This window comes from Bufo gargarizans, chromosome 2, assembly GCF_014858855.1.
Source record: "Bufo gargarizans isolate SCDJY-AF-19 chromosome 2, ASM1485885v1, whole genome shotgun sequence".
Lineage (NCBI taxonomy): Eukaryota > Metazoa > Chordata > Amphibia > Anura > Bufonidae > Bufo > Bufo gargarizans.
Genome location: NC_058081.1, coordinates 277,129,372 through 277,142,872, shown reverse-complemented (window position 1 = coordinate 277,142,872; position 13,501 = coordinate 277,129,372). Strand labels below are relative to the sequence as shown.

At 40.4% G+C, this 13,501-nt stretch overlaps 1 protein-coding gene across 5 annotated transcripts in view; it reads left to right on the top strand.

Annotated features, from left to right (window-relative positions):
* MDFIC (MyoD family inhibitor domain containing) overlaps window positions 1–9,675 on the top strand; it is a 132,285-nt gene extending 122,610 nt beyond the window's left edge. The window contains exons 5-7 of one of the 5 annotated variants that reach the window (XR_006387835.1): window positions 471–767; window positions 2,456–2,484; window positions 6,669–6,738. Coding sequence is in view for 4 of the 5 variants with exons in the window: in XM_044280301.1 (XP_044136236.1) it covers window positions 471–739 (269 nt within the window). In the remaining variant the exon portion in view is untranslated. Of the gene's footprint in view, window positions 1–470; window positions 1,153–2,395; window positions 2,414–2,455; window positions 2,485–6,668 lie in introns of those variants that run through there. The other 4 variants (XM_044280301.1, XM_044280303.1, XM_044280302.1 and 1 more) reach the window with 4 other exon arrangements.
* Window positions 9,676–13,501: the final 3,826 nt, after the last annotated feature.

Below are 13,501 nucleotides of genomic sequence, written 5' to 3'. Positions count from 1 at the left end.
AAAACAAAAAAACATTATTAATAATTGTGCTTGTAATAACGAGTATTCTTTTGTAGACATTAGAAGGGTAATGACTTTTAGTCATTCTTCCAGTATTGTCTAGTGTGTACTGCAGCTTATATTGATGTATTGCTTATTTTCTCTTAGTAATCGCGCACTTAGGCCATTGTTCCTGATTCAGTATTCAAAGGCATTGCTATAGTAACAATTGTCGAGCGGTAGGACAATAGGAATGCATTTTGATAAGATGAATGTAACTTTGCTTTTGTTTTGCAGTATTGTAAAATAGTGAAGTATTTGTTTCATTTAAAACCGTATTCCTTAGTGAGAGAAAATAATTAATATTTCATGGAACTTATAAAAATTGTATTCTATGGTGTGTGTTTTTTTTTTTCTTCATACTTCATCCTCTTCTATCTACCTCTGTATCATCTTTTTAGTTTTCTTTCTTTCTTTTTTTTTTGTATTAGACTGCTGTGCTTCTTTGATTTTGGCCTGTCTCTTCTGTCAGTGCACTGAGTTCATCCTTGGCCCACATCAGGTTTGCTCCTGTCTGCATGAGGCCTGTAATTCCTGCTGTGGCTACTGTTCCAATGTCTGTGTGGGCCTTGAGGAAATTCCCGCTGAGGACCTCAACTTCCACTTTGATTGTGACTTTGCCCTTTTTGATTCTTGCTGTGAGACGGCTGAGTGCCTGGAGATCTGTTTTGAGTGTTCTGAACTTTGTGAATATAGCTAGCTAAAATGATGACCAAGGTCAATGTTCAGTAAGTGCATTTATTTACTGTTTCACTTACATCAGACTTACATCAACGCTTAACCAGTAATTAACACACTCCTTTTAACCAACCCTCCCCAGAAAAATGTGCCCTTGCCCAAGCTAACATCTGTGCAAAGTAACAAGCAACATGTATACATAGGAAGAATATTACTAAGTAAGAATTAAACTGGGTGCTGTCATTTTTTTTACTTTGTATAAAAAAATCAGTTTGGTATTCACATTCATTTACTTAAATTGATTTTTACAGATATATTACATTAAATGATTAAAAAGTGTTCACATTTTAAAAAATATATTTTTTTTTACTTGTGCTGAAATAGTCACAAGAACAAAGAATATTTAATGAGAGATGCATGGCACATGAACTGTCCACTTTTGTGATTGTGTAATTGCTAATGGGGCAGAGGCTTTGTTTGAAAGGGGGAGCATCAACAGGCGACCAAAGACATATTAAAACGTCATGGTACCACTTAGCTGGTGTTCTGGAATGCCAGATGAGATGAGTCATAAGATTTAGCAGATCTGACAGGAACCGGACTGGGTCAGGCAAGATGGCAGTGCAGTAACCTGTCAACCTTGCTGCTCATTTGCATACAGATTAAAGGGGTTTTCTGACTGTTTTATACTGATGATCTATCCCCTGAATATGGTTGTTCATCACTATCTGATTGGTGGGGGTCTGACACCTGGAAACCCACTAATCGGCTGTTTAAGGAGGCCACTGAACTCCTGTGAGAGCCGTAGCCTTCTCACAGCTTACCCTAGGCCAGTGACTACACATTCATCAGTCATGTGGCCTAGGGGCAGCTCAGTCCCATTCAAGTGAATGGGGCTGAGCTGTGATACTAAGCACAGCTGCTATACAATGTACAGCGCTGTGCTTTGTGAGCTGTGAGGAGGCCGCAGCACACAGTGGAGTGCCACGGCCCCCTCAAACAGCTGACCGGTGGGGTCCTGGCTGTCAGACCCCCACCAATCAGATACTGATAACCTATCAAGAGGATAGGTTTTGAGTTTGAGAAAGTCAGAAAACCTCTTTGAAAAGTACCTTTTAACTAGAATGAAGCAGTGCATCACTTAGTGAAAGGTATCTTTATATTTAGCTGAGGTAACCCTACAAGGTATTGTGCATGGTTTAACTGTGAGTTTCCTGGTAACATATCCACAGGGCTCATGCACGCGAACGTGTCGATTTTTGCAGTCCATAAATTGCGGATCTGCTAAACACGGCCCATTATCGAAATGCCAATTCTTGTCTGTAAAATGGACAAAAATAGGTCATGATCTATGATTTTTGCAGGCCTGCGGAACAGAGCAACGGATGCAGACAGCACACGGAGTGCTAAACGCAAATTTTGCGGCCCCATTGAAGTGAATGGGTTCAGATCCGAGCCGCAAAAAATGCGGCTCAGATGCGGAACCAAACCACGTTGTGTGCATGAGCCCTAAGTGATAAATATCAGATGGTGCAGATTCATTCAATGGGACCCACTGCAGCCCCAAGAATGAGAGGTCTCCGAGTCTCGTTCTTTGCTTCTCTTAGTAGTCTTGCACTTAGTTTTTCAGTATTTGCATTGACTTTTTGAAACTGTGTGACACTATCCCTCTTTGCAGCAAATGACTTGACTGTTTGCAAAAACGAAATTCTTCTAATCACAGCTGTTTCCGTTCTAGGACACCATTAAATTATGGTAATAGCAATGGTATGTTAACAGGTGGAGTTTATTTTGGCCTTCCTATGTGAAAATAATACATAACCACTGCGCAAACACTTTTGAACTTGCCATAATATTTGTAATTGTATTTCATGACCATCAATTTTTCACCCCATTTGAACATTTCTTGATCTGTGAATGATTTTTTTTCTGTAATGTTTCTTTTCAGCTTTTTCTCTGTACATTTTCCCAGTAACTTTAGTAAATGTAGACCAGTCTGGCTCTTTTAATTGGTTTACTGTAGGTCTGTGAAGCTTCTCATCCACCCAGGCCATGGTATATCAGTAGTAATAAGTCAGAGCAACTGAACTTGTATTGTCTCTTGAAGACGTTTTACTAGTCCTCTTTCTCCATTAGAATGACAAAAAAAACTATACTAGGAATAAAGAATATATAACCAGCATCTTCACCTTACGTCCTTTGTTAGAGATACCCATCAATACACGAACAGGCAACGTTTTGGCTTTTGCGGAACATTCTGTACTTTTAATTGATACAATTTTGGAGTATGTGTGACTTTTTTATCACATTTTATTTAAAAAAATGGGTAAGAAAAGCAATGAAAAAATTGCAAATCATCAATTTTGACCCTTTTTTCCGTTACGCCATTCGCCGTATTGGAATTTTTTTTCTGTTTTAATAATATGGGCATTTTCGGTCGCAGTGATGCCCATGATGTTTATATTTATTTATTTAGGTATTTATTTTTTAATTATATGGAAAGGGGGGTGATTTAAACTTTTATCTATTTTTTATATATTAATTATTATTATTTTTTGATCATTATGTGCCTCTTATATGAGCTTATCAGTTTTTTTTTTTAATTTTGGTTTATCAGGAATTTATTAATAGTTTATTTTGCTCACTTTTGCTAATTTCTTATCCTGGCCTGCCATCTGGTGGCCAAAATAAGAATTGCAGTTTGAATACTGTTAGCCTACTCAGTATGGCTACCAGTATTCAGCGCAACTACCTATGCCCGGATTGGACACACAGGGCATAGGTGGTTCCCGGTTTTTGCGCATTTAGGTGCCGTGATCTCACTTGATCACGGCATCTAAAGCATTTAATTACTGCGATCAGCATTATTGCCTGTCACTGTATTAAGCCGCAGGTCTCTGCTGTATGAAACAGCAGAGATCTGCCGCCCATGACACCCACTGCACGTGCGAGCCGGCGTCATGTTTACACATCGCACATACTTGTACGGCTGGTAGCCTAAGGGTTAATAATCATTGCATCCCTCTCAGCAATAAACCTGGCAACACAGTGAGGCAGCAAATGGTTGATCCAAAAGATCTAAATCCGAAACACAAGAAGAGCAATATTGTGTATGCAGTCCAATACAGTGAGGAGAGCCAAGAATTGTACATTGGGGAAACAAAACAGTGAGTACACCAGTGTACAGGCCAGGACAGAAGAGCCAACACCTGCTGCCAGGACTCAGCTTTGTATCTACGTCTCAAGGACACTTGTTTAATTACAGGGAGGTGTGCATTTTAGACACAGAGGACGACTGGTTTTAAAGAGGTGTGAAAGAAGCTATTTATGTCAAATTGGAGAAACTGAGCTTGAATAGAGGTGAAGGGGTGTGAGTTCTGTTGTCTGCCACTTACAATACTGTTCTAAAACCTCCCCCGAGGAAGTTTAAAGAGGACCTGTCACTACTCCTGACATGCCTGTTTTAATAGCTTCATGCATTCTCCGTGTTATAACAATGGAGCATCTATTCTTATGTCTGTATGTTGTGCCATTCCTTTTTTATTTCTACCAGAAGTTATGAATGAATTTCTAGCGGTCTGCAGTAAGGGTACAGAGGGTTGGTAACCAGTTGGGGGGGGGGGGGGTGTACCTGCACAGACTCACTGTATCCAATCAGTGCTGCCATTTTCAGACTGTGCAGGTACACCCCCCAACTGGTTACCACCCGTCTGTACACTTACTGCAGACTGCTAGCAATTTATTCATAACTTCTAGTAGAAATAATAAAGCAATGACACCACACAGAGTGACAGGAATGCTCCAGTATCATTATTACATGGGAGATGCATGAAGCTATTAAAACATGCATGTCAGGAGTGGTGAAAGGTCCTCTTTAATCATGCTTAATAGCTTTGGTCATGCAAATTGCAATCAGTATCTCACCTCCATAGTGATTATGATTAACAGCTCATGCCGACTGAAGCTTGAGTCACCAGTATTTAAAGCACTTGACTCTAATTTCACCTTCAAATTATCTGATAATCCTTAACCAGGGAACCTCTGGCATTCCAGCTGTTCTGAAGCTACAACTCCCATAATCCTCCCTTCACTTTTATGGGAGTTACAAGAACAGCCAAGTAAGTGTGCATGCTGAAAGTTGTTGTTTCACAGCAGCTGGAGTGTCAAAGGTTTCTGATCACTGTCCTAAACATTGATATACTTTTTCCATTCACAGACGTGATATTGGATCACTTTCCTCTGTCTAATATTTTTTACTCATTTGTTTGATTTGTTTCTCATTATCTACTTTAAGGATCTTGTGTGAAATCTATTGTTCTTTTAGGTCAAATTTATGTTGACATCTAGAAAGGTTTTGAAGGTTTCACAAACTTTCAAGTACCACTTTTTTTTTCCTGGAGTGGAATTTGGGGGTTTCTTACTATATTACCACTCACACTCAAGTGGTAGATTCACATCCTTCTCTAATTCAAAAGAAAAATTAATCCCCACAATCTGGATACAGAATTCTACATGATCATTTTAGCAGTATTTATTATATTGTGTGTTTTACTTTGCTTTGACTAAAATTAGGGATCGACCGATTATCGGATTTACCGATATTATCGGCCGATATTGGAATTTTGAACGCTATCGGTATCAGCATCTATTTTGCCGATATTCCGATAGCGTATGGGGAGCACAGATCGCGCTGCTGTCAGCGCTCTCCGTGTTCCCCTTAGCAGCACAGGGGAGAAGGAAGCAGTGTCTCCCTCCCCCCTGTGCTGTGCTGCTGCCGCTGCCACCAATGAAAGGACAGGGGACAAGAGGAGGGGAGGAGCTATGGCCACTGCGCCACCAATGAAGCTTAATCTCTCATTTATTCATATACAGGAGGCGGGAGCTGCAGAATCACATAGCCGGCTCCGGGCCTCTATGAACTGTAGCTGCGATCTGCGGTAGTTAATCCCTCAGGTGCCGCGGATCGCAGCTACAGCTCATAGAGGTCGGGAGCCGGCTATGTGATACTGCAGCCAGCTCCCGCCTCCTGTATATTAATAAATTAGAGATTAAGTTTCAATGGTGGCGCAGTGAGCCCCCCCAAGCCAAGTATTAGACATTGGTGCAGTCCCCCCCCCCCCCAACCCCAGTATTAAGCATTGGTGGCGCAGTGCGCCCCACCCCCCCAGTATTAAGCATTGGTGGCGCAGTGCGCCCCCCCCCACAGGATCCCTTCTCCCCTGCTCCTCCGATCGGAGCCCCAGCAGTGTAATGCTGGGGCTCCGATCGGTTACCATGGCAGCCAGGACGCTATTGAAGCCCTGGCTGCCATGGTAAGCTCCATGCTGCTGTGTGCACACAGCACAGAGCAGCAGGGACAGTGTGAGCTCCTATTCACCCTGATGGAGATCTATCAGGGTGAATAGGACAAGGGTTCTAGTCCCTAAGGGGGCTAAAAGTTAGTAAAAAAAAAAAAAAAAAAGTAATAAATATAAAACAGCAAAATATTAAGTATAAATGAAAAACAAAGAGATTTACAAAAAAAATTCACATTAACAATAAACATTAATTTTCAGCAGATTTGTGGGAATTTTTATTTATTTTTTCAAAAATGAAAATTCCCAGAATATCTGTATAAATTATCGGCTATCGGCCTGAAAGTTCACAAATTATCGGTATCGGCCCTAAAAAATCTAAATCGGTCGATCCCTAACTAAAATGCTTAATAGAACTGCATAAAACAAATTATAACTGATAATGTGTGTGCCTATTAATAATTTTTCTGGAATATTTAATGTGTTGTATGTGTTTCAATGTTTTTTTTCTAAACAGTAACCAATTTGTAACTTTTACTTGAAAACTTTCTTGGAGTTTTTTACCTACTTTAATAACATATGGCCTTTTTTTTTCTTTTTCTTTTAAATATTCAATGCATCATTTTTGCCTGCCTGGATGACCTACATCATATGAAGATTGCTGTGTTCACTGTATCCTAGCTTGCTTATTTTGTGAGTTTGTCACACTCTGCAACATGGTATTGGGACAAGCTTCTTGTGGCATCTGTACTTCTGAAGTCTGTTGTTGCTGTTGTGGAGAAGAGATGGGAGATGACTGCAACTGCCCTTGTGATATGGATTGTGGAATAATGGATGCCTGTTGTGAATCTTCAGATTGCTTGGAGATTTGCATGGAATGCTGTGGAATTTGTTTTCCCTCATAAAGCAAACTATGACTTTGATCTTCAAAAACTGGAGTTTTTATTTCAATTTAAAATGACTTTTAGATTTCTAGAACTCTTCCTTTTTGCACTGCTATTTTTTATTTTATATGAATTACTGGAAATTAAATTTGTAAAAAAAAAAATGGAAATAGAAACAGGTAAGAAAGAATTTGTATGCTGCCCACTTCAATTAAAGAGGTATTCCAGCTGTTGCAAGTGATTGTTAGGATCTGCCATCATTTGGGTTCCCAGATAAGTGGCCACATTCAGCTGTGTATAACTCTATAGCACCTATATAGACCCTGGACGGCAGTGGCGAGGAGCAGAACAAAATAAAAAATGGCATCACGCCTAATTTTATTCTCACATTTGTTAGAGACTTTTATGAATTAGACATTTACCTATCAGCTGGGGATAGGTACTGAATGAGAACACAATATATACCCGTCATTCCCAGTGTAAATAAGCATTGAGGGTAATGGCTGTATTACACTAGCCAATATTTTGGCAGATAATCGCTAAAGAGGGTTCGCTCCTCCCATGCTGCGGAGGCAATGTATTAGCAGTGGTCTCCTCTGCTAGCTAGCAGGCAATCGCTGGGAGGGAATGCTTCCATCCCGACAATCGCTTGCTGATCTGCCTGTCTAATACAGGCTTATGCCTCATTCACACATCAATGTTTTGGTCATTGTTTTCTATCATAATTGTGAGCCAAAACCAGGTGCAGCTCTAAACACAGAAGAGGTGCAGATCTTTATACCTTATGTCTGTGTACTGTAGCTCCAGTCCTGGTTTTGGCTGACCAAAACACTGACGTGTGAATGAGGCTTTAAGTGTGAAAAGGTACCTAAGGGGACAATTAAATGAATGACTTTCCCATCCATCAGATATAGTACTGAACTTCAGGGGCTAAGTATGAAGGGGTGCATTCTAAAATCAAGTAATAGTATGTTTTAGTGTTATGACATCACTTGCTATATCTAGAAAACCCCTTTAATGAAAGTAAGTCAAGTGTAGATCGCCTTGTTCAGACAAGTATTATTATACCCACAAAAGTGTTAGCTCATTGAACTTTAATTTTAGTTTTTCTTGAATGGTGGCAATAATAATGTTGCATATAATATGTAAATCTATGGGGACTTGTTACTTTTATGTTTCAAGTAATAAATTATGTAAAATGATTAAATAACCCTTTTATATGCAATGCATGCTCATCTTTTCAACTCCTTCCCTAAAAATAAAAATCCAAGACTTTACAAAATTGTGTGACTTTTCAGAGTTTGATCTGAAAGGGCACTTTAATATTTTTGAGAAGGGGAGATTAGGGTTAGGATTGTGAGTAAATAGTTATAGTATAAAGGACAAGATATGCAAAAGCAATTAAATATATTCTATTTTTCCCAAAATATGTAATTTTTTATTACAAAAACATTTATTACAGTTGGTTTAAAAGTGGCAAGTCCTCTCTAAACTAAAGACAGCCAAGTGTTACTAGTGCATGGACCATATTTTACTGCTTTCTGAAATTAAATAATTGTACATTTAATTTATTTTGTTTTATACTGTATTTTGCCTGCAGTCCTTAAAGGGGTTTTCTGGTAGTCAAATATTGATGACCTATCCTCAGGATACATCATAATGTCTGATTATTGGGAGTCTGACTCCTGGGAGCCCCACTGATCAGCTGTTCGAAAGAGGTACGGCACCATCATGAGTGCTGCAACCTCTTCATAGGATACCAAGCAAAGCACCATGCATTGTATGATGGCTCCTATTGGTATTGCAGGTCAATCCTATTCACTAATGGAATGGAACTGCACTGCAGAAAGGCCATACGACATGATGTCACTGGCAAAAAGGCACCTTGGCCCCTTTCAACAACTGAAGTATACTAATGATAGGTCATCAGTGTTTAACTTCCGGATAACCCCTTTCAGAAAATAGGTTTCCACAATCTTTTCATAGTGTGAGAGGTATGCTGTGCATATCAACTGTGTCTTGGACTTGATATGGGCAGTGATATTACCAGACATTTTCCCAATAAAGTTGGCAATACACTAGACATTTTTGATGGCTGAAATAGCAGATTTAAACTGTGTTCTGCTAGCCATCTGCACCTCTTTGTGGTGCAAACGAGTATGACAGATGCAGACCAATATAAGATATCTGTTAAAAAGTTGATCTGCATTATTGGATGTTTTGTTGGGTGCTGTATCTGCAAGGCCAAATAGCAGATCTGCATCCCATCATTGAAATTCCAGACTACACTATAGATCAGAGCAGAGATTGATTGTCAGTTTTGTCATTTTAACATATGGGCAAGCTTCAGAGAACAGTCATGAACGACAAATCATTCATAGAAAGGCCATCTGCAATCCCTAATGTATGGCAATACTGGACCCTTGCTCTGTTCTGTGTCTGCTCTACATTCTGCATCTTACAAACGTGTGCAGCCAGTGCCCATATTGCAGTGGGTCCACAATATAGGGCACCGGCCATGCGCACTTCACTTGAATGGGTGCACAAGATATGGAGCAGAAGCCCACAGAAGAACTACGGAGCAGGGACCGAATGTTGCAGATTATGTTTCCACATCCGCAAACAGTGGGCACAATGCAGGTGCCGGGCATTGCAGACCATTCTTAGTGGTCCGCAGCACGGGTGTACACCGCATAAGTTAATGTGCATGACCCTTAGGCAGTACAATTGACCCGTCATTGTACTGCCTCAGGCGCTGTACTCACATGCACATGATCATGTGCAGCCCAGGAAACATGGCCGTCTTATTGGACACATCTTTTGGACAGTCGAAAGCTCCTCTGAACCAAAAACATTGCATCATAGTTACTGTATGACGCAGTGAGTTCCTCTCTGATTGTGGTTTTAGTGTACTGTACTTACAGAATCATGTGAGTACAGTACAATAATCCTGCAATCAGATAGGAACTTACTGCATCATAAGTTATTGTAATGCAGTGAGTTTGGGTCAGAGGAGCCTCCATTGGTCTCGGAGATAAGGCCAAGACATGGGCCGTGTTTTCTGGACCGCACACAGTTGTGTGCATGAACCCTTCTAGTGATAATATCATCAGGTTCAGTATCATTGTAGACTGTCAAGTGAGATGTTTTTTCCCTCTTTAAACAGTTTGCAATATAGTCAGTCTGGCCCCTAGTTGTCAGTACATGGGAAAACTTGGATACTTTGGGGGTCATTTATTATCCAGAAATACGCCTATATTAGGCATATTTCTAGTGCATATGGTGGTGCAACAGTTAGTTGTGGTGCAATCTAAAACGCCGGTCTTAATAAATGACCCCCTTTATTTTTTCCATGGGGATATCTAATAAAATAGAAACTAAATACTGCCAAAATAAAATCTAGCCCTCTACATCCTTTACATGATTGCACATTATTTTCACTTCATTGGGTGATTCAAAATAATAAAAGTTTCTTGGTTATAATTATTTAAAAAAGTAGGGTGTGCAACCCCAACTCATTTGCACAAACAGGCTTAGAGAGGTGTTCACACTATATGGTTAGTAGTACTCTACTAAACACCATATAGCAAAAACAATGGATCGGCGGTGTGCTAATGGGAGAAAAGCACCCCTCACAATCCAATTCTACATCTGCTAACAATAGTGTCTGGTGCTCAGGCTCACAAGGGCCAATTGTAGACCAACAGACAGAGCGACACGGGACTAATTAGCATATGTGCTGCCTATGACTAACAGTAACAAAAACAGTGTCTGGTGGTCGGCTCACAGAGGCCAATTGTATACAAGCAGACAATGTGTCACAGGACTGGTTAGCGTGTATGCTGCCTATGACTAATAGTGACAATCTCCTAGATACCCTCACTCACGTCTACTGCCGCCATTAATTGTATCAGTCCCTAGTATTTGGGAAGCATATCATGTGTGTGACTCTGGCTCAATGCCTTTCTGTGCCTAGGTATCGTCGGCACTTCATCAGGAGCCTGCAAAATAAGACGCTGCTGCATATTAGTCACTGCCCGTTGCAATCAGTGACACTCCGGTTAGACTATTGGTGCTAGGATGGCCGCCCTAGCGCCGATACTCTAACCGGAGTGTCACTGATACAATACAATTAATGGCGGCAGTAGACGTGAGCGAGGGTATCTAGGAGACTGTCACTATTAGTCATAGGCAGCATACACGCTAACCAGTCCTGTGACACATTGTCTGCTTGTATACAATTGGCCTCTGTGAGCCGACCACCAGACACTGTTTTTGTTACTGTTAGTCATAGGCAGCACATATGCTAGTTAGTCCTGTGACGCTCTGTCTGTTGGTCTACAATTGGCCCTTGTGAGCCTGACCACCAGACACTATTGTTAGTAGAGGTAGAATTGGATCGTGAACAAATAAGTGGGGGTGCATTTCTCCCATTAGCACACCACCGATCCATTGTTTTTTTGCTATATGGTGTTTAGTAGAGTACTACTAACCATATAGTGTGAACACCTCTCTAAGCCTGTTTGTGCAAATGAGTTGGGTTTGCACACCCTATTTTTTAAAATAATTATAACCAATAAACTTTTATTATTTTGTATTTTAATGTTCCCACCAGGCTTTGATAATCGTATCATTCTAATAAGGGACGCATACCGTTATATCTAGTTTTTGTTAGTTTGTCATTGAGTAATTCACCTGTAAGTTAAGATAAAAAGGCTAGAATTAGAAATTAATATCCAACCCCTCCCCCTTAATATGTAATTGATCTTTTTTGTTAGAGGTCATGTTTAAATGGAGTCTGTCAGCTTGTTTTAGCATATTAAACTAAGCAGAGTGACATGTAGGCCTTGCATACACAATTAAAACATTACCTTTGCTTTTGAAATCCATGTCTGCATTTTTCAGAAAAAAAGCACTTCTTTAAAGTATGAAGATGAGATGTTCAGAACACAGCGGGCAGTCCCAAAGTTGCATCCCTCTTTTCAGTAAGCACCTCCTTTCCCTTGTTGATTGACAGAACCAGACAACAGTTTCCTGCTCTTGCCTGACCCAATAATCTCATGCCTGTGCCTTGTGGCAGAATTTCTCTGCAAGCTCAGTACATCTCATTGCTGCACAGGAGAGAAGACTTGTACAATGCATGGTCCAAAATTGCGAAACAGAGCACAAGAGTGAAGTTAGAAGGCCAGATGAGAGCAGGATATAGATGTTTGGCCCTGTCAGTCACCCAGGTAATAGGAGGGGGATAAGGAGGCTGTCCAGTTAAATGCAGCAATGAATTTAAAAAACAAAAGTAATGTTTTAAATGTCTGAGTGATCCCTACATGACTCGGTTTAGTTTAACATGCAAATTGCCAGCTGAAATACACCCTTTAAAATGCCAAAAGGAATTATTAGTCAAAGGATGAGATGCAATGCTGCACTTTTAATCCTATACCTCAGTACTTCTATGGTGCTTTAGGCTGGTGTCACACACAGCTTTTTGTGGCAGTTTTTTATCCAGTTTTTTTTTTAGTCAAAGCCAAAAGCAGGTTAGAAGGGAACAAGACCTATAAAGGAAGGACGTACAGTCAGGTCCATAAATATTGGGAAATCGACACAATTTTTACATTTTTGGCTTTCAGCTTTGACTTTCAGCTTTAATTGAGGGTATTTACATCCAAATTAGGTGAACGGTGTAGGAATTACAACAGTTTGCATATGTGCCTCCCACTTGTTAAGGGACCAAAAGTAATGGGACAAGTGGCTTCTCAGCTGTTCCATGGCCAGGTGTGTGTTATTCCCTCATTATCCCAATCACAATGAGCAGATAAAAGGTCCAGATTTCATTTCAAGTGTGCTATTTGCATTTGGAATCTGTTGCTGTCAACTCTCAAGATAAGATCCAAAGAGCTCTCACTATCAGTGAAGCAAGCCATCATTAGGCTCAAAAAAACAAAACAAACCTATCAGAGAGATGGCAAAAACATTAGGCGTGGCCAAAACAACTGTTTGAAACTTTCTTCAAAAGAAGGAACGCACCGGTGAGCTCAGCAACACCAAAAGACCCGGAAGACCACAGAAAATAACTGTGGTGGATGACCGAATAATTCTTTCCCTGGTGAAGAAAACACCCTTCACAACAGTTGGCCAGATCAAGAACACTCTCCAGGAGGTAGGTGTATGCGTGTCAAAGTCAACAATCAAGAGAAGACTTCACCAGAGTGAATACAGAGGGTTCACCACAAGATGTAAACCATTGTTGAGCCTCAAAAACAGGAAGGCCAGATCAGAGTTTGACAAACGACATCTAAAAACGCCTTCACAGTTCTGGAACAACATCCTATGGACAGATGAGACCAAGATCAACTTGTACCAGAGTGATGGGAAGAGAAGAGTATGGAGAAGTAAATTAACTGCTCATGATCCTAAGAATACAACCTCATCAGTGAAGCATGGTGGTGGTAGTGTCACGGGCATGTATGGCTGCCAATGGAACTGGTTCTCTTGTATTTATTGATGATGCGACTGCGGGAAAAAAGCAGCCGGATGAATTCTGAAGTGTTTTGGGCAATATTATCTGCTTATATTCAGCCAAATGCTTCAGAACACATTGGACGGTGCTTC